Below are 20,980 nucleotides of genomic sequence, written 5' to 3' on the forward strand. Positions count from 1 at the left end.
CTCCCAGAGCAAAATGGCCGTAACACTATGACGCCAGATATTTTCAAAATGCACCAAAAAAAGGAAACAAAACCGGGAAACTGGAAACTCCAGTGCCTTCATCACACCCCTACAAAGCCAACAGTACACACCACGTCAGTTCACGGGATGGAGATTAAAAACTGGTGAAATGAGAACTGAGAATTCCATCCATCGAAAATGCCCGGAGAACTTCTGGTTCTGGTCAGAGATGTGCTCTATAAAGGAGAACAACGTACCAATTTTAGGCCACGCTCCACCCAAGAGCGGTCTTCACCCATAAAAATTTAAATGGGTTGTTTGAACATTCGGTTAAATTATGACATAATGATGCCAGTGTTTCTTTTTTTTTTGCGTGCTTTGCCGTTTATTTAGAAAAAAGAGAAAAAAAATTACACACATGAATTGCCGATAATCTGCCAAACACGCTCCACTAAGAGGAACTGACGGGTGAAGCAGTTCCCCCAGTGTTGGAAAGAAACTCCATTTCACATAACAGCACATACGGGAAGAAAGACAACAGTTTAAGCGGTACGACTTTACAAACAATTTTAAATAGCCTGTCAAATTTTTATTCTTTTTGAATCATTTTTCAAAAAGTCCCATAGCCTCGCTGCTATATCATAAAAAAGCAAACCCGTTTATAAAATGTTAAAACTTTTGTGGTTTTTTTTTTTTAGAAAAAAAAAAAGTAGTACACCAGTCTTTTACCAGTATTTACAAATCCCATTAAATTACAACATAAATTAAAATAGATATTTACATTAAGGAAAGACAAGAGGGGTAGATTAAAAAAAAAAAAAAAAAATTTAAAACAGTTTACACTGATTAAAAAAAAAATATTCAAACATCACAGGAAAAAGGTTTACAATTGCATTCGCCCACAACCACCCCCCACCCCACCCCACCCCTTGGTGGTCCTTTTATCAAATTGTGAAATTGGAATGGTATAGAATATGCATACGTCTTAACTCACGAGACAATTCAGGTGACGATTCTATCGGCTGGTCAAGATATCACACAATTTAGAGAGGTCTTAAAGAGACCCCTGGGGAACCCCTGCATTTTGAACAGACTTTTAACTAGAGGTTCCAGTTAAGTGCCAGGGGAACGTGGGGCAGGCCTGTTCAGAACGGACCGGAGGGACACCAAGCCCAACATGGCTTCTGCAGAACTAAGGTTGAGCCTTACAGTGAGGGGGAATATTCCAGAACAAGCGTGCCGATTGCAGGTTCGTTTCTGATGCTGCTTTTGTTTACGCGGAAACTATTTGGTCTCAGCCCTCTCTCACTGTGCAAGCCGCAAGAAATCCATGAAAGAGCGGCCCTTTCCAACCCCCCTTTGCCCCATCTATTTAACACTCAGCCCACCCACGCCCCAACCTACCTCCCTCCCTCCTCCTCCTCCTTCCCCTCCCCTGTATGGCTGCCCATTCAGTAAATGCTATCAGCCTTAGCTCAGCTACACAACTATCTGCACCCAATCTCCCTATATACACACGCACGCACACGCGCACAGACTCGCACACACATACACGCGGGCATGTACGTGCGTACGCACGCACGTTCGCACATCAGCCCACAGCAATCCCAGAGTCCAAACATCATAACACTGTAAATGTAAATAATAGTTTACAAATAAAAAAAATACAAAACTAAAAAAAAAAAAAAAACCATCGCCATCTGGCTAAATGTCACTGTCCTCTGTAGTCCAATGGAAACTCTGCACCGACGCTGACGCTGAGGGAACAGAAAGCAAATCGTGGAAGAAAAGAAACAATCTGCTCGGAATCCACGGAAATAGTAACTCCTCTCGGGAAAAGGTGCATTCCTAAAAGGTCAGTGAACTCTCGCTCTCGCTCCTGTTACGGTGTCCAAAAGTCTGCGTCTTCAGCTCCAGGTGAAACTCAGCCTTCCCGAGTCATAAAAAAACGGCTTTTTACGTTGATCTTCAGGGAAGCCTTACGCACCAACGGTAAATAAAAACTTTTTTTTTTCTGGAAGACCATGGAATACAAAAAGGCAAAGCAATTTGCCCCGGAAACGCAAAAAAAACAACGGTCGAGAACAACGGTCGGACAAAAAAAAAAATACTTAAACGACGACGCGACGGTGGAGGCGCGGTCCCAGGGGGAAGCGCGTAAGGCGGGGTCTGGGCGCGGAGGGGGCGGAGCCTCATTTCCGGTGCTTCTCCATTTTGTCGGAGGCCTTGCCGCCGCCGTCGGAGGCGCCCTGCGGCTCCCCGCCGGAGCTCAGGTACATTTTGTCCACCTGCTTGAGGGCCTCGTTCAGGTAGTTCTGCAGCGAGGTCATGGCGGCGCAGATGGCGGGGCTCCCGAAGCCGTGGGTGATGAGGCTGAAGTGGGTCAGGCAGCCCTGGATGCCCGGGTCCAGGATGGGAGCCGGCCGAGAGTTGCCCAGCGGCGAGCGGTCCTGGGTCAGCAGGTCCGTGAACTCCTTGCAGATCTGCCTGCGAGAAGCACACGGAAGGGTTTAGGCTCCTTCCCCCGGGCAATGCCGCACCTCAAGCCAGGAACACGCTGACTGACACTCCAAACATGCACCTGCACATGGAACTAATCAAAACTACATTTCCCATGAGCCCCACTGTGCTCATTCAAGTAGAGGTGTGGCGAACAAAACATAAATAGGAAAGATAAGAAGTAATGTCAAAATTCAAATGGCTAACAAACTTAAAAGGTATTTAGATCCTTGTTAATCTATAGGTGAAGAATTCTCATAAGGACCACTCACATATGTACAGACATAATGATATACATTAAGGCCAAAAGCATTACACCAATTTCCAATTTCTAATGACAATAACACAAATGAGTCTTACTTTTGTGTTAAAAAGTAATCTTATACACGACTCAAAATAGCTTCCCTCGGCTTTAATTATAATTAAACAATTATTGAAATTCTATCCAATCATTTTTGTGTTACTGTATGTATAAATTGAAAGAAGTGTTTGTACTTTGTTGTGTGGTTCAATAAATGTGCATATATTAATTGAATTCCCCACCAGAAGTTTCTTTTTTTAAACTACAGGTGACCTAATACTTTTGGCCAGTACTGTATACCACAAAAGATTTTGTTTAGAGAATTTAACAGAGAGGAAACAAGAGGAAGCATTTCACTTAAATACAAATCTAAAACTATTGGAGGGAAGGACAAAAATACATGTTGTCAAAGTCAAAGTGTAAATCAGAAATAAGGTTGCAGTGCAGAGTGATTATGAATGCGCTTTTGTTCAAAATGACTTAAATGAAGAGAGGGACAGGACAGTTGTTACAGGCACAAATTTCCAAAGCTTTGACAGTCATCAATGTGACTCAACGGGAGTCAGCAAAAAAGACACAACGAAGGGACACACTACAGCCAACACACTGACATCAAAACAAGCATTCAAAATGAAAAACTATTCCAATGACTTGGAAACTGGCATCCAAAATGGAAGATTATTCCAATAGCTTCAGCTACTGCACCAATGCAGTTTAAAACTGGGTAAATAACACACGACGAGCCCTGAGCTACTGAAATGGGACAGGAAATGGCCGGCACTCACTTGGCGGCCAGCAGCATGTTCTTGCGGGAGTTGATCTCGTTGCGCTCCACGTGGGGCCGGCCCAGGTACTCCGCGATGGCCTTCGCCGGAAACTCGGTCTCGCACACGTAGCCAAAGTCTCTGGCCAGGTGAACCGCTTCACCTGCAATGGGGGGCGAAAAGGAGTCGAAAGGTGAGGCAGTTCCCAGTCGGGTGAAATATGGTGCTGGACGAACCCATTGGGCAAGGCTCAGGGCAGAGGATTCTGGGAAATGGAGTAGAACAGTGAATCGGCTGAGCCTGGCTCCATAGCTGGGAGAAGAGGGGACATTCTCAGGATTAGGCTGCAGTTTCCCTGCATGGTTTTAATGAGTTTATGCCTCAGCCCATGGCAGCCAAAGACATACTCAGCTGATCGACATGCACATCGCACACTTTTTCCTCATGGCATTCAATCACGTTAACAAGCTTTGATTCAGATGTCAAAGTTTCTAAATGACAAAGTCTCTGAGACACACTGCTGCTTGCAACCATCAATAGCCAATAAGGACAACAAGATTTCAATAAAATAAAAAAATGCAGAAAGGCAACAAACAAAAATTCCAGGCATTCCACCAGGCTAGGTCTTGATTGACAAAAAATGTGAGGCTTTAAATTCTTATTGAGCCAGGGATTATAAATGGGAGGAAACACACGACACAAATCTGCAAGCAAGTCAAAATCTCTATTTGCCATCCACGCAAAGCACTATGAAACAGGATATTTATACAGAAAAATACAAATACAAACCCAATGAAAAGAGGAAAATGAGCAAAAAAAGTAGTATCTAATGTATGAATATCGCAGAAATGTTCCAATCACCTGACACCTCAATCATGTCTTGTATATTGTTCTTGAGCTTCTCCTAAATTCTGCAGATGATCAATATCACAACTGCAGCATTAGTCATTGTAACGTATACTGCATAATTCTGTTTCATAAGCATTCATAAGCGTCTCTTTGGGGACCCATGCTGGTTGCTTAGCAACCGTAAAATGTCACTGGAAAAGTCACCTTAGATAATATCAACAATCGCTAATACTCTGAGGCTGAGGAGACCACAAAGGTTTTCAAACGTGGAGGCCGTGCCAGTTGGCACAACGTATAAAATAATATGCAAGACAAGGAACAATTAAAGCAGAATATAATGAACACAAACATTGCCCCTACCACTATGCCAATACAAAACACTTCACAGTCACTTAAAATCAACAAAAACATGGAAGTGCAGCAGTCAGGACCCCTTCATTTGAGCCGATATTCTTGACTTTGAGTGGAATACGGAGTAACCATGACGACCGGAAGCTTTAAAGCGGCGCGGCGAGCGACAGGGCCGCCGTACCTTCCACCAGCGCGGTCAGCAGGGTGACGTTGGCGGCCTTTCGTCGGCCCGCCGGCAGGTTCAGCCCGATCTTGTCCAGCTTCTCCCGCAAAGACCGCCCGCCATTTTTAGACTTGGCTCTGCGTGGGTGAGCAGAAACATTGGTGTGAGCACACAGACCTGAGTCAGGCACTGAGGTGACAAGGGTTCACGGGAACTGCTGATGCATTGTCAGAATTATCCACAAGCGCTCACCTACAACGCAGCACGTTATAGATACAGACATTAAATCTTAATCCATTTCAAAACAATATGTGAAACAAGTGGTCACAGGATGGTATTTTAAGGAAACTCGATACAGAATGAAGGTTAGCATATGTAGCATGTGTATGGCTAATAGCTACAGTTGGTGGACACAAACCAAGAAAAATTCATATTTTAGAAAAAATATTAAACGTTTCCTGAAAATGAGTAATTGTGCTCTGTATTTCATTAGTAGAAAAGAGAATCCCAAAGCAACACACCAGAGACTTCCAGTCATTTTGAAATTTAAAATTAGGCATTTATATGATGGTTATAAAACCGGTCATGTTTCCATCGTAAAGCTGCTGTGTTTATATACAAGCGTCTGAATGTAAAAAGAGTGGGAAATGGAAAGTATTAAGGGCTTAAAGCTAGCATGTGTCCCATGGGCTCACCATGCAGTTTTTTTTTTTTTTTTTTTTTTTTTTTTTTTTTTTTTTTTTTTTTTTTTAAACAGTAATGAATTAATTATAAAAAGCTCAAAACCCCCATCCTTGACCTCACAAAACATCAGCAGTAACAAGGGCACAACTTCAGAACTTTGCCAGGGGAAATGGCAGACCGCCAGTCCCCCCACTACTGTAGCCAATGCGCTTTTCCGCATGACTGCGAAGCGCTCCGTGGGGTGGGGTGTGGGGGGGTTGAATCTTTGGGAGGGCCTGCAAGGGCTTCCTCCCAGTTTCCTCCCCCCCCCCCTCACTCACTGCCCCCCAGTCCTCTCTCTCTTCCCATCTCCCCCTCCCTCCCCTGCATCGCTCCATGACCTACTTAACAGCGTCTCATGCCCAGTGCACCAGTGTGTGGGGGTGGTATAAACATGCATTTGCAGAAAAAGATGCAACTTTTGGGTAAAAGCCCCAACCCACCCAGCACAACCAGAGCCAATTCTACCTGCTCACACAAGGGTCAACTGCTGAGTGCTGGTAACTCACAACCCCGCCCCAGTTCAACCCACCACCACCTCCTCACACATGCTGAGATGCACAGACGCAGAGGTACAACTGCATCACACTTCATCATAAACATGTCTAATCCACACCCTAGTGAAAAGAGCATGACCACAAACAAGCAGCCAATCACAGCACAACAAACACTCACTCAACACAATTTCTCATTTACACCCAGGTTCAGTTATCCTCCTTTGTGCTTTCTCCATTTACCATGTGTAAATACCTACGTACAATATTACAGGTATGGCAACAGCAAGGGCTTTGTTGAAGACACAACACAGGTCTGTAATAAAAAAGGTACCAGGTATGGCAGTGCAAAGGGAGTAGTTGCTAAGATTATGGTGATGAGAATGCAGGTGTGCAGTTGCTAAGGTAATGATGAGAGCACAGGTGTGTAGTTTCTATGGTAATGGTGATGACAGCACAGGTGTGTTGTTGCTAAGGTAATGGTGATGAGAGCACAGGTGTGTAGTTGCTAAGGTAATGGTGATGAGAGCACAAGTGAGTAGTTGCTAAGGTAACAGTTATGAAAGCACAGGTGAGTAGTTGCTAAGGTAACAATGATGAGAGCACAAGTGTATAGTTGCTAAGGTAACGGTGATGAGAGCACAGGTGTGTAGTTGCTAAGGTAACGGTGATGAGAGCACAGGTGTGTAGTTGCTAAGGTAACAGTGATGAGAGCACTGGTGAGTAGTTGCTAAGGTAACAATGATGAGAGCACAAGTGTATAGTTGCTAAGGTAACGGTGATGAGAGCACAGGTGAGTAGTTGCTAAGGTAACAATGATGAGAGCACAAGTGAGTAGTTGCTACGGTAACAGTGATGAAAGCACAGGTGAGTAGTTGCTAAGGTAACTGATGAGAGCATTGGTGTGTAGTTGCTAAGGTAACGGTGATGAGAGCACAAGTGTATAGTTGCTAAGGTAACGGTGATGAGAGCACAAGTGTATAGTTGCTAAGGTAACGGTGATGAGAGCACAGGTGTGTAGTTGCTAAGGTAACAGTGATGAGAGCACAGGTGTGTAGTTGCTAAGGTAACGGTGATGAGAGCACTGGTGCGTAGTTGCTAAGGTAACAGTGATAAGAGCACTGGTATGTAGTTGCTAAGGTAACGGTGATTAGAGCACAGGGGCATGTGGCCGCTCACCTGCGCAGGACTCCGCCCAGCAGCGAGGCGTTGAGGCACTCCGGGGGGGACAGGCGTCTCTGCACCTCGGCCACCGTCACCTTGTACTTGGAGGTGGAGCTGAGCAGGGACAGGCGGCCAGGGACGGAGCAGAAGACCTCCGTGGGATTGGACACCATGCCCAGCAGAGACTCCTTCTGATAGGGCAGGCCCAGCGTGTTCCCCTTATGGAGAGACACGGGACCTGAGCACAAACAAACACACATGAGAGAAGAAGAAGAAAAAAAAAAGTCAATAAAACACATGGAGCAATAGCAGCAACAGCTACAGAAACATCTGTGGGTTATCCAAAAACTAACTAACTAAAAACTAACACAGCCCATGCACGATTACTTTTTAGGGAAACTTTAATAAATGGGTGTTTAAAAAATAAAATAAAAACATTTACAGGACTTCCATATCTTCAGAGAAATGTTCACTGCCGCGGAGCAGTGGTGCCCAATCATGTGCCACGAACAGGCAAGAGAACGCAGGTTTTCATTCCAATGCATCACCACGCCTGCTGATTTCACCAATTAGCACATCTTCATCGAGACAGGAGGGAACCAATTAGTGAAGTCAGCCTGCGTTCATTTCAATGTCTGTTCCAAAATTCATTCAAAATAGTTATCGTTACTAAACCAAACAGCTACCAAAAACAGGCTGAAAGCACCGGCACAATCACTGTGCAATCTGACCACTAAGCAAGAAAATTAAAACCACGGACATACTGTAGGCGCGAGTCTGGTACCTAGTTTTCATAATTAAATTATATCTGTTAATCACAGGATGCAGTCCCTACATCTTTGCAGAAGACCACGAGAGAATGAAAGACCTACTTCATTTATATTTCTAGAAAGCGTCCTACATACTAAAGCACCATAGCTTGTCTCCACGTTTAAGAGTTGGGAAATGTCAGCCATTCTTAAATCTACTCCTTCCGACGGAACCAGTCCGGAACTAACACCTGAACTCGCCTGTCACCTTCCTCTTGCCACACAGAGAAACGGACACCGTTTGGGACTGAAACTTATTAGACTGAAGCTAACGGCCTGGAAAAGAAAATCGTTTTTTTTGTGCCTGGACAGCCACCAAACCCAACTGCCACAGCACTAGTCCCAGCCCCTCCCACACATTGCAAGGAGAAAAACCGCCTTCTGATTGGCTGACCACCCCAGCCGAGTCAAAACAAAAGACACGCCTCGTTCCCCGTTTGTGCGCTACAGGACTGAGGCTCACGAGTGGCCTTCAGAACCTCCACGTATACATGCACATGCGGTTATGAGCCCAGATGTGATAACTAATGAGATTCCATGAAGGATTATTCATACATTTGTCTTGTATGACCCCTTAAATGAAGGAACAGGCATATGTATATTCTGAGTAGAATTATTCTTACAGATACGCACGCAACACACACACACGTATGTACGCACACCCACATGTACGTACACACGCACACACAAACACACGCACGCACACACGCACACACGCACACACGCACACACGCACACACGCACACACGCACACAAACGCACGCGCGCACACCCACACACACACACACACACACACTTCAGAAAGACTGAGACTCGAGGCTCCAAAAACTCTCCAACGCCAGACAGAGCTGCCAATCACACAGAGTTCTACATATACCTTCATTCTCACCCGCAAGAAAGCCACCCTCAAAATAAGTCCGCTGTAAGCGATCGTGGTTCCTGCCACTTCGTAGTCCTAATACTGAGACAAGAATGACAAAGCAGGGCATGAAAACAACCGAAGACCATGCTAGGACCATATGGCCACTGCTATCTGGCATGAATGAAACAATATTGCAAAATCCTGAACACATGAAGCCCTTCTCAGCAGAACCATTTGTCATCATCCTCGGTTAGGACACAAACTCAGAAACACAATTACACTAAGAACAAACAGATTTTCACCAAATGTAAATTGCCCGTGCAATGACACACTAGAAAACAGTTTTAGGATATTGTATGCCGTTGTGCTTGCATGAGACAACATTATTGAACTCGTAGTCAGCAGTGTAGCACTTGCTACAACCACAACCATGCAATCATATTTTTACACATAATTCTTAAAGCACATTAAGTATTCAGGAGAAAAAAATGCTCATTATGGGACCACTCTGTCGAGTTTGCCTTAAAAAAAATATTTTCAAAAAGAGTAAAAATTAGTAAAAGTAAAAATTGTGCGTGTACGTTTTCTTTTCTTTGTGGGGGGTGGGGGGGGGGGGGGTCAAGTCAATAAATGATAGCATTCATTTTAATTCACATGGTCAAAGGTCAGTCAAATGCAGACAAATATAAAATGTTCTCCAAGAGGTTTTTAAAAGTAATAATTATGAGTTCCATCCTTACAAACCACTCAAACTCACCACTCAAGTGCGTCTTTAGATAAATCTTCAGTTGGTAGGAATAATGTGAAGATCTAAAAATCCACCTCAACAATCAAATAATGATTACAAACAATACAGTTTGAATGCGGTGCTTCACGTAATTGCAAGGGAAGTGCCACTCCAAGGCTTTTTTTCTGGGAAAAGGAGAAGTGGGCTCTTAATTACTGGTTGACCTTTGACCTGAAACAACTTGAAGGGGATTGGTTCTAAATAAGCATCACGTCTGAATTCAGAAACCCTCAGAAAACCACTAGTAAAACTTGAGTAAAATCAGAGACAGACAGTGAACTTGCAACAGAATGACCCTGTTATGTTATCATTAGAATTATTAATTATTTCAGCGGATGTTCTCATAGAAATTGTAACTGATACAGCTGGGCATTCACTGAATGAAACTTCAGTACTACTATGTTCCATCATACCACATTCATACACATTCATTCATTTATTAATTGTAAAACGTTACACAAACACCCATGTCACCCATGTGAAAAAGTAAAGTGCCCCCTAATACTTAGGTGGTTGCACCACATTTAGCAGAAATAGCTGCAACCAAACTTCCTATAATTTGATATCAGACTTTCACATCACTGTGGAGGAATGTTAGCCCTTTCTGTGCTGATTTAATATGGACAGATCCGCAGGTCCTGCCATGGCATCTCCATTGGGTTTAAGTCAGGACATTGACTAGGCCATTCCAAAACTTTAATTTTGTTTCTTTTCAGCCATTCACATGTGGCTTTCCTGTTTTGGCTCATTGTCTTGCTGCATAACCCAATTATTCTTCAGCTTCAGCTCACGAACAGATGACAGGACATTCACCAAAATAATTTTATGGTACAGAGCAGAATTCATGGTTTCTTCAACAACGGCAGGTCGTCCAGGTCCCGAGGCAGCGAAGAATTCCCACAACGTCACGCTAGCACCACCATGTTTGACTGTTGGTATGGTGATATTACTGTGAAATGCTGCCAGTACCATCCAAAAAGTTCCACTTTTGACTCATCTGTCCATAAAACATTATCTCAAAAATCTTGGGGATCATCCAGTTTTTTTTTTTTTTTTTGCAAATGCGAGACAAGCATTCATGTTTCTCTTGGTTAGCAGTGGCTTCCACCTTGCTACTCTCCCATGAATCCCATTTTTGCCAAGTTGCTTTCTTATTGTGGAGTCCTGAACAGAGGTCTGCAGTTATTGGTTGTTCTTCATGGATATTTTATGACTTCCAGAATTAGTTTTTGCTGTGTCCAAAGAGAAATTTGGCAGTGCGGCCAATCCTGGGAAGATTCACCACTGTTCCAAGTGTTCTTCATTTGGAGATAATGGTTCTCACTATGGTTGGATGGGATCTTAAAAATGGATTTATAACCCTTCTCAAAATGATATATTTCCATCAGTTTTTTTTTTCTTTCTCATCTCTTCTGAAGGTTCCTTCGCATAGTTCATAGCATAGTGTACTTGCAGAAACTTTGTGATGGTATGGTTCATTAGGAGTGAGGTTTACATTCAAACCTGGTGGTGTTCCATTAGCTGAATCGAATTATCAATTAAATTTGGTTAATTGGTAGATTGAGTAAATAAGGGGGCAATTACTTTTTCACAAGGGTGATACTGGTGTTTCGTTAGTTTAAAAAAAAAAAAAAAATGTGTTTTGTGCTTACTCAGTTTCATTTCAAAATAACTGACACATTAAATGATATATATCTAATTCCCTTTTTTGGTGTCCTATTTTCTCATTGCACTTGTAAAGATATTCAAGTCTTCCTTGTGCTTCTTATAGTTGCAAAATGAATTATCTATCAAAAGTTAATAGCAAATCAGGTTTCACAAGTGCACTCATAGTAGGCAAAATCTTAAGCTGTCCTGAATCAAATATGACCAACATGCAATCTAAATTAATTGTTGAAAAAGTTAAAGACTATGGCATGTTCAGCAGTTTCTTTTTCCAATATTCTCTGAAGACCCATGATTGCTCTTCTTTATCAATAATATTTTTAAACAATGTTTACGTTATTATATACAACACTTCCTCTCCAGAACACAGCAAAGCTTCCTTCTTTTCAAAATTAAGGATCTGTAGCATTGATTCTAAAACTGTGGAGAAAAGGCAAAAATGGCTGCCAGTCAAGTTCATTTATTGAGTTACAAAGAGAAAAAGTAAATCTGTCTTGAAAAGAATGGAATCTCACCATCAACCCTCTCAAGAAAAAAAAAATTATTTTATGATCAAATGAAGTTTCATGCACCCATTAATTTTTATCAGTATGTTAACTTGAATCTGTCACACATTGGATCTCATTGGAAGCTGAAGTTTTGTTGAGAATGGCTGAGATTTTTTCTGTGACAGCTGCTAGATAGCCTTTTAAATGTGGGCATATATAGGCCTACATTATAATTATTAGTGATGGCCTCAGACTAGCTAGGGGTACTTTGGAAATATCCACCAGAAATGCATTTATTCTGATAAATAAGTAAATAAGTCACTCTACCCATTTTCATTGCAATTTACAATTTCTGAATGTATACTGCTTGAACAAGTAATGGAAGTTTAATGATAAAAGTTGCTTTAACAATGAAATGTCAGTTTCTCAACATACAGCCTACAGGATGATTTGCCAGTGTAGGCCTCAATGCATACTATAATGAATGCAAAATTAAAGTTTGCTTGCCTTCAATAAATAAATCTAATCTCTTCACATTAATTAATTAAAGATTAAGGACTGTGATCTTTTATCACATATCATGGTGCAGCAACACATTTTCTGAAAACTACATAACCATCATAATTCCTCAGCAAGCCAAAAATTCTAACCCCAAAAAATAAAGTATTTGTAAGTAAGTTTGTAAGCTTTCAAAGGTTGAGAATTCAGCTCCCTGGTGTGAACTGTTAAAAAGAAATTCAAAAGAACAAAGACAGAAAACTAAAAGGACAAAAGGTTATGACAGTTTTTTTTTTCCCCTCTTCCTTTTCTTAAATCTCTTTCAAAAGAGGTTTTGCAGTTGCACAACATCCTTAAGCAGCGGTGCATCCAGAATTTTGTCAGCAAGCCAGTTATTCGGGAAGGGGCATTTTAATGCGCCTCTATTCAAAAGTCAGTTCAGTATGAAAACAACTCAGGAGGATCAAACCTGGATTAGTTAAGTGCTCCTCATGATTAACAAAGGCTTAGGGGTGTCAGCAAGCTCCAGACCAGGCCACTCCTCTTTCCACGCTTCACAATTTGGAACTCAGGGAGGAGCACCTGAATTTCAAATACAGTTCTCACTCCTCACTTCAACAAAAAGCCGAGGACACCTAGGTGCTTAATATCGTTGAGAGGTCACCGACGGGCCCTTCCCTGGAGTAGCATCAGCACAAACTCACGGTTAAGTTTGAATGCGTTTCCCGTATTCAAACGCCAGCTTTAACACCCGAGTACCCAGGCACTTAAGTTACATTTTATTTACCACCATAATTTTTCTTTTTATATTCTGTATGTGTGGGGGGTTGGTGGATTCGGGTTGAAACCCCCCACACTGGACCCAACCTCAAGTCAAAAAATTATCCCCCTCTCCCTGAAGCTGCCAGTTTGTCAACTTATATATATATATATATATATATATAGGCTAGATACCAATATATAGTGCATGTAAATGAAATCATACTTTACATTCAGATACATACATATACAGTCATGAAAAGCCTTTGGAGAAATGCTTGCATGAGGTGCTTGTTGCTTTTAAGTTTTTAGAAAAATTGTAAGCCTGGAACAAACTCTGGAGCATGGACTAATTCAATTACAAAATGTTTCCATTCTTCATTGTCATGTATTTCAGTGACGTTATGATGTAGGTGAGATGTGCTTTTTTACTCTAATATTAAAACAATATGAAAAACTGTTTCCGTGACGTTTGGGATAGTCACTGCAAGCCTCAACATTTGAAGGAAAAGAAGTAGGTTATTCACGAGCTATAGGCGAATGTACAAAAGGCTAAATATTCTATGGTTACGGAATTGGCCTAAGTCTACAGAGGTACTCAGGCTGGTTTTTTTTTATTTTTTATTTTGATCTATTATCTGCCCGGTTTTTAAATGAAAGAAAACCAAATATTTTAAAGGATTACGTTCGAACACTCGTCTACATAAACGTGATAGCTTCTGCGACTTGTTATACCTTTTAGCCAATAGGCAGACGTGCTGTTTTTAGAAAAGTAGTAATTATTACCATGCTTTGCTAGTAAAGCATGCATTTAAACGCTATTTCTGGATAAAGTGCGGCAGCTCGTTGTTCCCACGTATCAACAGCACACCACGCACTAATCTCCCATTTTAACGCCAATATAAAAAGGAGAATTTTGCATTCATAATTATTCGAACACTCTTGGTTTTCAATACATGCTCCACCTTATTCAAATAATTTGCAAGTGGAGTGGGCACACGCTTGTTAAGGGGAACGGTTCAGTCAATTACGTCTTAAAAAGCAAATTAAAACTGGAACATTTAACAACCGAATGACGTTCCTATTAATCTTACTTCATGCGAGATGAGATCACATTACTTGAAGGAACTAACGCAAAACAGTGTGACAGCACTATATGTTAAAGGAAAATGCATTGGGATTTTCTAACAAAATGTGCCCTACATTCTACACAATGTCCATAGTCTCCTAATTCCGTGTCTTGCAAATATTTGAACTAATTTAAATACTGATAAGAAAAAAAAGTATACATTCAGGAAAAACTGACATTCCCGGTTTTGCAACAAAAGTGTATATGAAAGTGTATAATGGGCGTGAAAGCTATGATAATTTACTTTTTATGTTAATTTGTTAATGGCAGCTTTTGAAACTTAAACATAATAAAATAGAGCAAAACGACGAGCCGCATCGTATTCTAATATGATATGATAATCTATATGCACAATAATTATTTATTGCCAGTTTATATTTTTAAAGAGAAATAGTTATACCAACCTTTTTTAATGACAGTCTGGTCTGCCACGATAATACTGTGATCGTCGACGTGCTGAGAGAAAAAAAGCACTGGATGTAACACGTTCATACAAAAAATGGTTACATATTTTAATTTGTTTATAGATTATCGAATATATATCATTTCCCCAAAAAAGAAAAAATAACAATCAATTAAAATATTAAAGCAAGACTCACCTGCACGTCGTCCAAGCTATGGGCCATCTCGTGCAATCCTAAATTGTCGCTGATAACGGCCGAGTCGATGCCGTGCACGTGCGGGGGGAGAAGCTCCGGCCTTCGGAATGCCTCTCTCCGCACGCCGGTGGAGCCTCCTTCAAGTCCAAGAATCTGACTGGCTAAGCCACTACGGCCATGGCTGCCGATTCCATCTTGACTTTGACGCCCGGGCCAGGATTGCTGTTGATTAGTTGATTGGGACTGATGTAGGGAGTTTATGTTGAACGGGTCGCTGAGGTGGGAATACGGGTCACTGGACTGGGGGTATGATATTGGCTGGTACGGTGGCGGAAAGTAGGGCGGCTGGAAGTCTGAGCTGCCCGAATGTGATAGAGAAGGAGACGGGCTGTATAGGTGCTGGCTCACCGCAGGCAGGTGGGGCAGTCGGGGGTTCCCATTGCTGCTCCCGTCGTGTCTTTCCTTTGGTAGTTGGAGAGAAGGGGGGACAGCGATATTAATAACAACAATAAAGAGATAGCATGTACTAAATTGAGCTCATGTTCATACGTGTCAATATCTGAGAATAGGCAAATTATTACACAAACAGTTTACAACTGAGCTTCCACAGTTGTCTAAAATATTCATATTCATTGCTTAAGGGCTACACTGTATCGACTGTCTTAGTGACGGCAACACCTATGAAGGATTTTCATCCCAGATAAAAACGAATTCCTGTTGACACGGGCATTAACCGTCTAACATTTACTCGACTAATTGGCGCGCACATTACACACCCCAAGTTAAGATCTGGCATGTTTTCATTAATTTAAATTTGAACAAACTTATCCGAGTGATTCGTCATGCAATGTTCACTTCCTTCAACATGGGGAGCATTTTCTCAGAAGCCATTTAAACGCACTTAAGAATATTATTTTAAATTCCATATGAAGTTCTGACAAATCCGCTTTCATATTTCACTTAAACCCCCCATAAGCGGGCCAGTTCACCAAGTTTAAAACAAGTCCCAGGTTAGCTACGTTACTCTCACGTGGATTCAATGTAAACATCCAGCATTATTTTGATTTTGAAAGTGGAAGGCAATTCGACCGATGCGGAACGCTGAGCATGGAAACTCATATTCTTCCAATGAACACCCTCTCCAGCCATCATATTGCAAGGGAGACCACAGTAATCAACAATAACGTCTGAAGTGAAGCCTTCACATTAAAAACTGCACAGTAATCCGTTTACATTCAGCTATACGTTTTAAACGCCATGTTGAGATCCTGGGCCAGATGAAGTGCAACGTTTAGTATGTCTGGTAAATAATAATGATGTTAATAATAGTAGTAGTAGTAGTAGTAGTAGTAGTAGTAATAATAATAATAATAATAATAATAATAATAACAACAACAACAACAACAATAATAGGATATTCACAACATATAATAAAACACTATTCAGCCCGTGTTTGAATTAAAATGTGTTTATATGGAAAAGTAGTGTCTTCTTAATTTTGCCATTTAATTATGACTCGATGCAACTAGACAAAGCGTTTTGCATTGCATTGACCATACTCACGCGAAAACCCCCATGCGTGTGACAACGCTATTTTGGATTTGAATGCTGGGTTACCTTTTATTTGATATTTTTGAGGACTGCTCTGGGGCAATATACTAAAATCTGGGGGATATTGCAAAAAACATAGACTAGACTATCAGCTTGATCCAAACTCCAAATGCAAGTTGCCTTTTTCGCTTTGGCATTTCGTTTTCAGAGATGTAATAATTACGCGAACAACCTTTTGTCGCTTATTTGGTTTTGTAGGAGCTATAGCCAACCTAATGTAACATCATACATTTTAGGAGACCTGTGCAAAACTATAGGCCTAAGTTTAAGTAAAAAAGTTATTAATGTCTTTGCAAAAGGTCAAGGGTTAATTGAGCACAACAGGGTCGTGAAATGGCTCCCTTTCGTCCAAGTTTCGAGGACATGGGGGGAGGGGGGCATTATATTACCTACCCCTGTTGCCAATTTGAAGGGACAGGATGTTGAAATAAAATACGGAAACATTATGATGTGAAATAATAAATAGGCTACACAGAGAAAGGTTTACACACCAAGAGTTTCAGGCCGCTTATTTCTGCGTACACCGTACGACGGCAACTGCCCTTGTCCATTCATAAAACGCATACATCGCAATGCAGACCTTTTCATTGTAAGATGGTATTAAATGACACTTACTAGTCACCTTGCAAATACAACTTCATCAATAAATAGCTAAAAAATGCAAATGCTTTTTCATTGAAATTATTTTCATGTTATTACCTACCAGAGATAGGCCTACTGGCCAATCGCACATATACAGACAAACGTGAATAAACGTGAATATTATACAGGTAGGCTAATGTTGACATTTAGAAGAGGAAAATCTGTAAAGATTTTCGACAGAGAACAGGGTAATGAGTTTAAGGAGGGGCCGCACCAGTTAAACTGGTTGGTTAATTCCTAACGCTCTAGTCTGTAACTAAGGCGGCGATCAAAAACCACATTATAGCCTAGTTTTAGTTCAGTTCGTCGACTATACAACGTGATCAAACATGGCACAGGTACGGGTGTTCATGCTCACACACAGAAACCAGTCTACCGATCGTGCAGTTTCCCAAAATCAAAAGGAGAAACAAGAACGTGTAGGCTACTGAATATACAGCCCCCAAAACATTGCGGTAGGCCTAATGCTGACATGACAACAATTAATAATGTGGGCTACAAATCTATACCCGATAACACATAACCTACATAATGACGGATATGTTATCAATTGTGACGCCTGTCTTCCCAGTCCAATCACTATTTGTGAAAATAATTAGGCGGTTCAGACACCTGGGAAGCATAAAACAATCGAATTGCAACCAAAACGAATTTGGGTACTGTCGCTGTAATAATTAATTTAATCATGGTTATAGCAGTTACAAAATTGAATAAATGTTTCTTATGTAACTGAAACGTTACTATTATAACAATTTGATTAATAGTTATATCATAGTTATCGTTATATGTTACAGCAACTTATCAACCTTACGTTCAACATATCTCCAAAAGCATAATTAACTAGCCTAAAACACAAATACACAAGTTCGTTTCCACCTAAAACGCTGTAGTCTGTAATTGCCTTTAGTGGTAGGAAGAACGTCACACAATTTTCAAAACCATATCCAGAGGTTAAGATAGGCTACATACCTCGCAGTCCTCCTCGTATTTGACGTTATCAGCTAACTTCCACAACATTGTTTCACGCTGAATCGACCCAAACTGAAATCAGCAATGTTGTCGGTGACTGGGTCTTCGTATAAATCCAGGTAGTGAAACTAGCTGTTCCTGCAATCAACCTCTCTTTCTAGTACAGATAGCAATGGCTTATTTGGGACTTAGCCGTCAGCGTGATGTAAAGGTGCGAGAGGTTTTGATTCTAAAGTGCAAAATATGCGAAACAGACTGTCAACAACCATCCGCTTGCAGACAGACGCAGTACACGCCACAGTCGGAAGCGTTTAGCAAAGCATTGAATTTAAGTATCTCTACTCCCTCTGACGGTCACAACGGTGTAGATACCCTGCTCGTTTTGGCTCGGTACACAGTCCTTGCAAGGAGTATTATATTTGCATAGCCACCCCTTAGAGGTGGTGCTTTAGATGATGTCATCTTTTCTATTGGAAAGGCAGTTACAGCCAATTGGTTACTATGTGACTCATTGAACAACTGACCAATCCCTTTACTGTCCGTCTGTTTCTATGTATATTATATTCACAGACATAAAACAGCAAACATGATTTAGAGACATATACGTTTAACATCTAATGAACCTATGAAGTACTTCCATATTTGCCATGTAAAAGCTTCATATCTCATGAGGTGTTGATAATGGTGGTGACTTCTTATAATTATTATTATGAATGCAAATAATAATAATAATAATAATAACTAATTTTAATGTGAAAATGTGCAACGCGACACAATGAAACCATTGTAGTTTATTGAATCGGCCTATTCCGCCGCTGCCCGGAGCCCACGAGTAGACACAGGTAAAACTTACGATCATTCACAAACCGGTGCCAAAGGAATGAGTCATTAAACGAGAAGTAAATGGCTAAATATCACTCAAATTCAAAGCAGCGAGAAGAGCGCGGGGTGTCATTAAATCACGCAACTGAATGTACATGCTTTATTGCCTACTTGCCAGAACAGGTTGGATATCTGGCAGTCTGCACCTTTTATCTCTATCACAAATATCAAACTTAATGAACTGAGGATCTCAGTGCGACCTTTAGATCATCTCTACATAATTTTGACAGAACTTGGCAACTGCCAACAGCGCAAATTAATTGTCATCAAATGAGGTAATGAATGCGATTTATGTTGCACAAACGGGTCCCTTCCTTTCTACTGCTCTTGAGTGGTGTTCTCAGTATTGTGAACTTGGAAAATCTTTCCCTTGGAATCGATTGGGAATCCAATTTGAAAATGTGTCATTGGCGATATTGCTGCAACAAGTAAACAATACGAGGTAGGCTACAACCCCTTTTTTTACCGGCTGTAGGGTGTTTTCCCAAACACCAGTAACTTAAATCTGGCTGCTTGTCTCTAATTTCAATTCCCGCGTTTGGTGGAGTTGAACCGTATTGAAAACTTATTTTAAGCCCAAGGTTGCGGTGATAGGCTACGCTTGGGTGCGTTGCAGCAAAGTTCGAAAACAGAGGTTTTTGTGTTTTAAATGATGACATATTCAACATTTGATTTAGTTCCCAGTGAAAAATGAAATAGCTAGTTGGCTACTTCATGCGTACCTACTAGACGAGGGGCGGGAAACAGGTCTAAAACAAGAAAACAGGTCTAAAACTAAGATCTTCTCTCCGTTCATGTGCTACACAATAGTGTTGATGTGAAAGTTAAGACATATCTGTTAACAGTCACTGTAGGCTGTTGTATGTATCCACATCACGCAGTGAACTCGCATATAAACTGGACATAGTTAGGATAAGGATAGTACGGTTTATTTTTTAGGGGGGAATGTCATTTTGATGGAATGAACTCAGCCTAGATATTGAACTCGTCTTGTCCAGGTTCAACTGGAAAGTCTGCGAGGAAAACGGAATCATCCAACTGATTAATCTCGCACATACTTGCTATTTGTGATATGGCCCAGAAATAAATGCCCACGTGGTGATTTCAGACTACCCATCGCCCGTAGGCGTACTCACGGATTTCTCTAACCGAGTATAACATGCGCCGTGAAACATCACAACAATCAATTTGTTGAACACAGTGAATAGTGATAAACAGCTCCTTGTATTATACCCATGCACAGTGATGTTGTCATATCCTCACAACTTCAGTAGGTGGAACTTTAATAGACAGCTTTTATTCTATATGACTTTTACATTGGAACAACTGGAACGGGTGTTCGGGAACTGAGTGTGATATTCATTGTGCCTATTTAAACAAAGAGGCTTATGGAAATTCTCTATGAATTTGTCCCAATTTGCTTCCCTTTAATTTGCCTAGAACATTTAGGGGTCGTCCACGTGATACATTTCTCAAACGCAGACGTCCGGAATAACAGCTTTTCGTGTTGCTGACAGTTGAAATGAAACTGCACACACTATTAAATCATTCGTAGCCATTTGCACGTTTTGCCTTGCGTGTTTGACACCTGTGTTACATTGTTTGACTCAGTCTTTGACATTGTTTTTAAGAACACATTGAATTACAGACTGGTCTCTTTCAATGTCTAATTTTTGTACGCTGTTTCAGGCGTCAGAAAATCACAATTATTGAAACATTAGGCTACATGCTATTAGCTTCATTTTTGTTTTATATTTACCGTGATCTGATCTGAGTGTCGGTCGTATTGTTTGTTACCATTTGTGTCACTAAATCGTCAATTAGTGGTGTCCGTATTACGCGACAGCCAAGTGATCTTTTCCAAGAAATTGAATTTTCATATGGGCTAGTTGTTTCTTGAAAGAAATCTGTATGTGCCAGTGCAATAAAACGTCTAGTGCACGCCTGAGAAAGAAAAGGTTAGTTAATACCC

The 20,980-nt window shown here is 41.1% G+C and overlaps 1 protein-coding gene across 3 annotated transcripts; it reads right to left on the minus strand.

Annotated features, from left to right (window-relative positions):
- Positions 1–935: 935 nt before the first annotated feature.
- On the minus strand, positions 936–18,481 carry tfap2c (transcription factor AP-2 gamma (activating enhancer binding protein 2 gamma)). 3 transcript variants are annotated; one of them, XM_035387301.1, is made up of 8 exons: positions 18,127–18,481; positions 14,905–15,366; positions 14,710–14,761; positions 9,007–9,078; positions 7,324–7,546; positions 4,946–5,064; positions 3,586–3,727; positions 936–2,487 (listed from the first exon to the last, which is right to left on the minus strand). In XM_035387301.1, the coding sequence occupies exons 1-8, from the start codon at positions 18,172–18,174 to the stop codon at positions 2,193–2,195; spliced, it is 1,413 nt and encodes a 470-aa protein (XP_035243192.1). In that variant the 5' UTR covers positions 18,175–18,481; the 3' UTR covers positions 936–2,192. The 3 variants fall into 3 exon arrangements, with proteins under 3 accessions (XP_035243192.1, XP_035243191.1, XP_035243193.1); XM_035387300.1 differs by having other exon boundaries at positions 8,995–9,078; XM_035387302.1 differs by lacking the exon at positions 9,007–9,078.
- Positions 18,482–20,980: the final 2,499 nt, after the last annotated feature.

This window comes from Anguilla anguilla, chromosome 13 (assembly GCF_013347855.1).
Source record: "Anguilla anguilla isolate fAngAng1 chromosome 13, fAngAng1.pri, whole genome shotgun sequence".
NCBI lineage: Eukaryota > Metazoa > Chordata > Actinopteri > Anguilliformes > Anguillidae > Anguilla > Anguilla anguilla.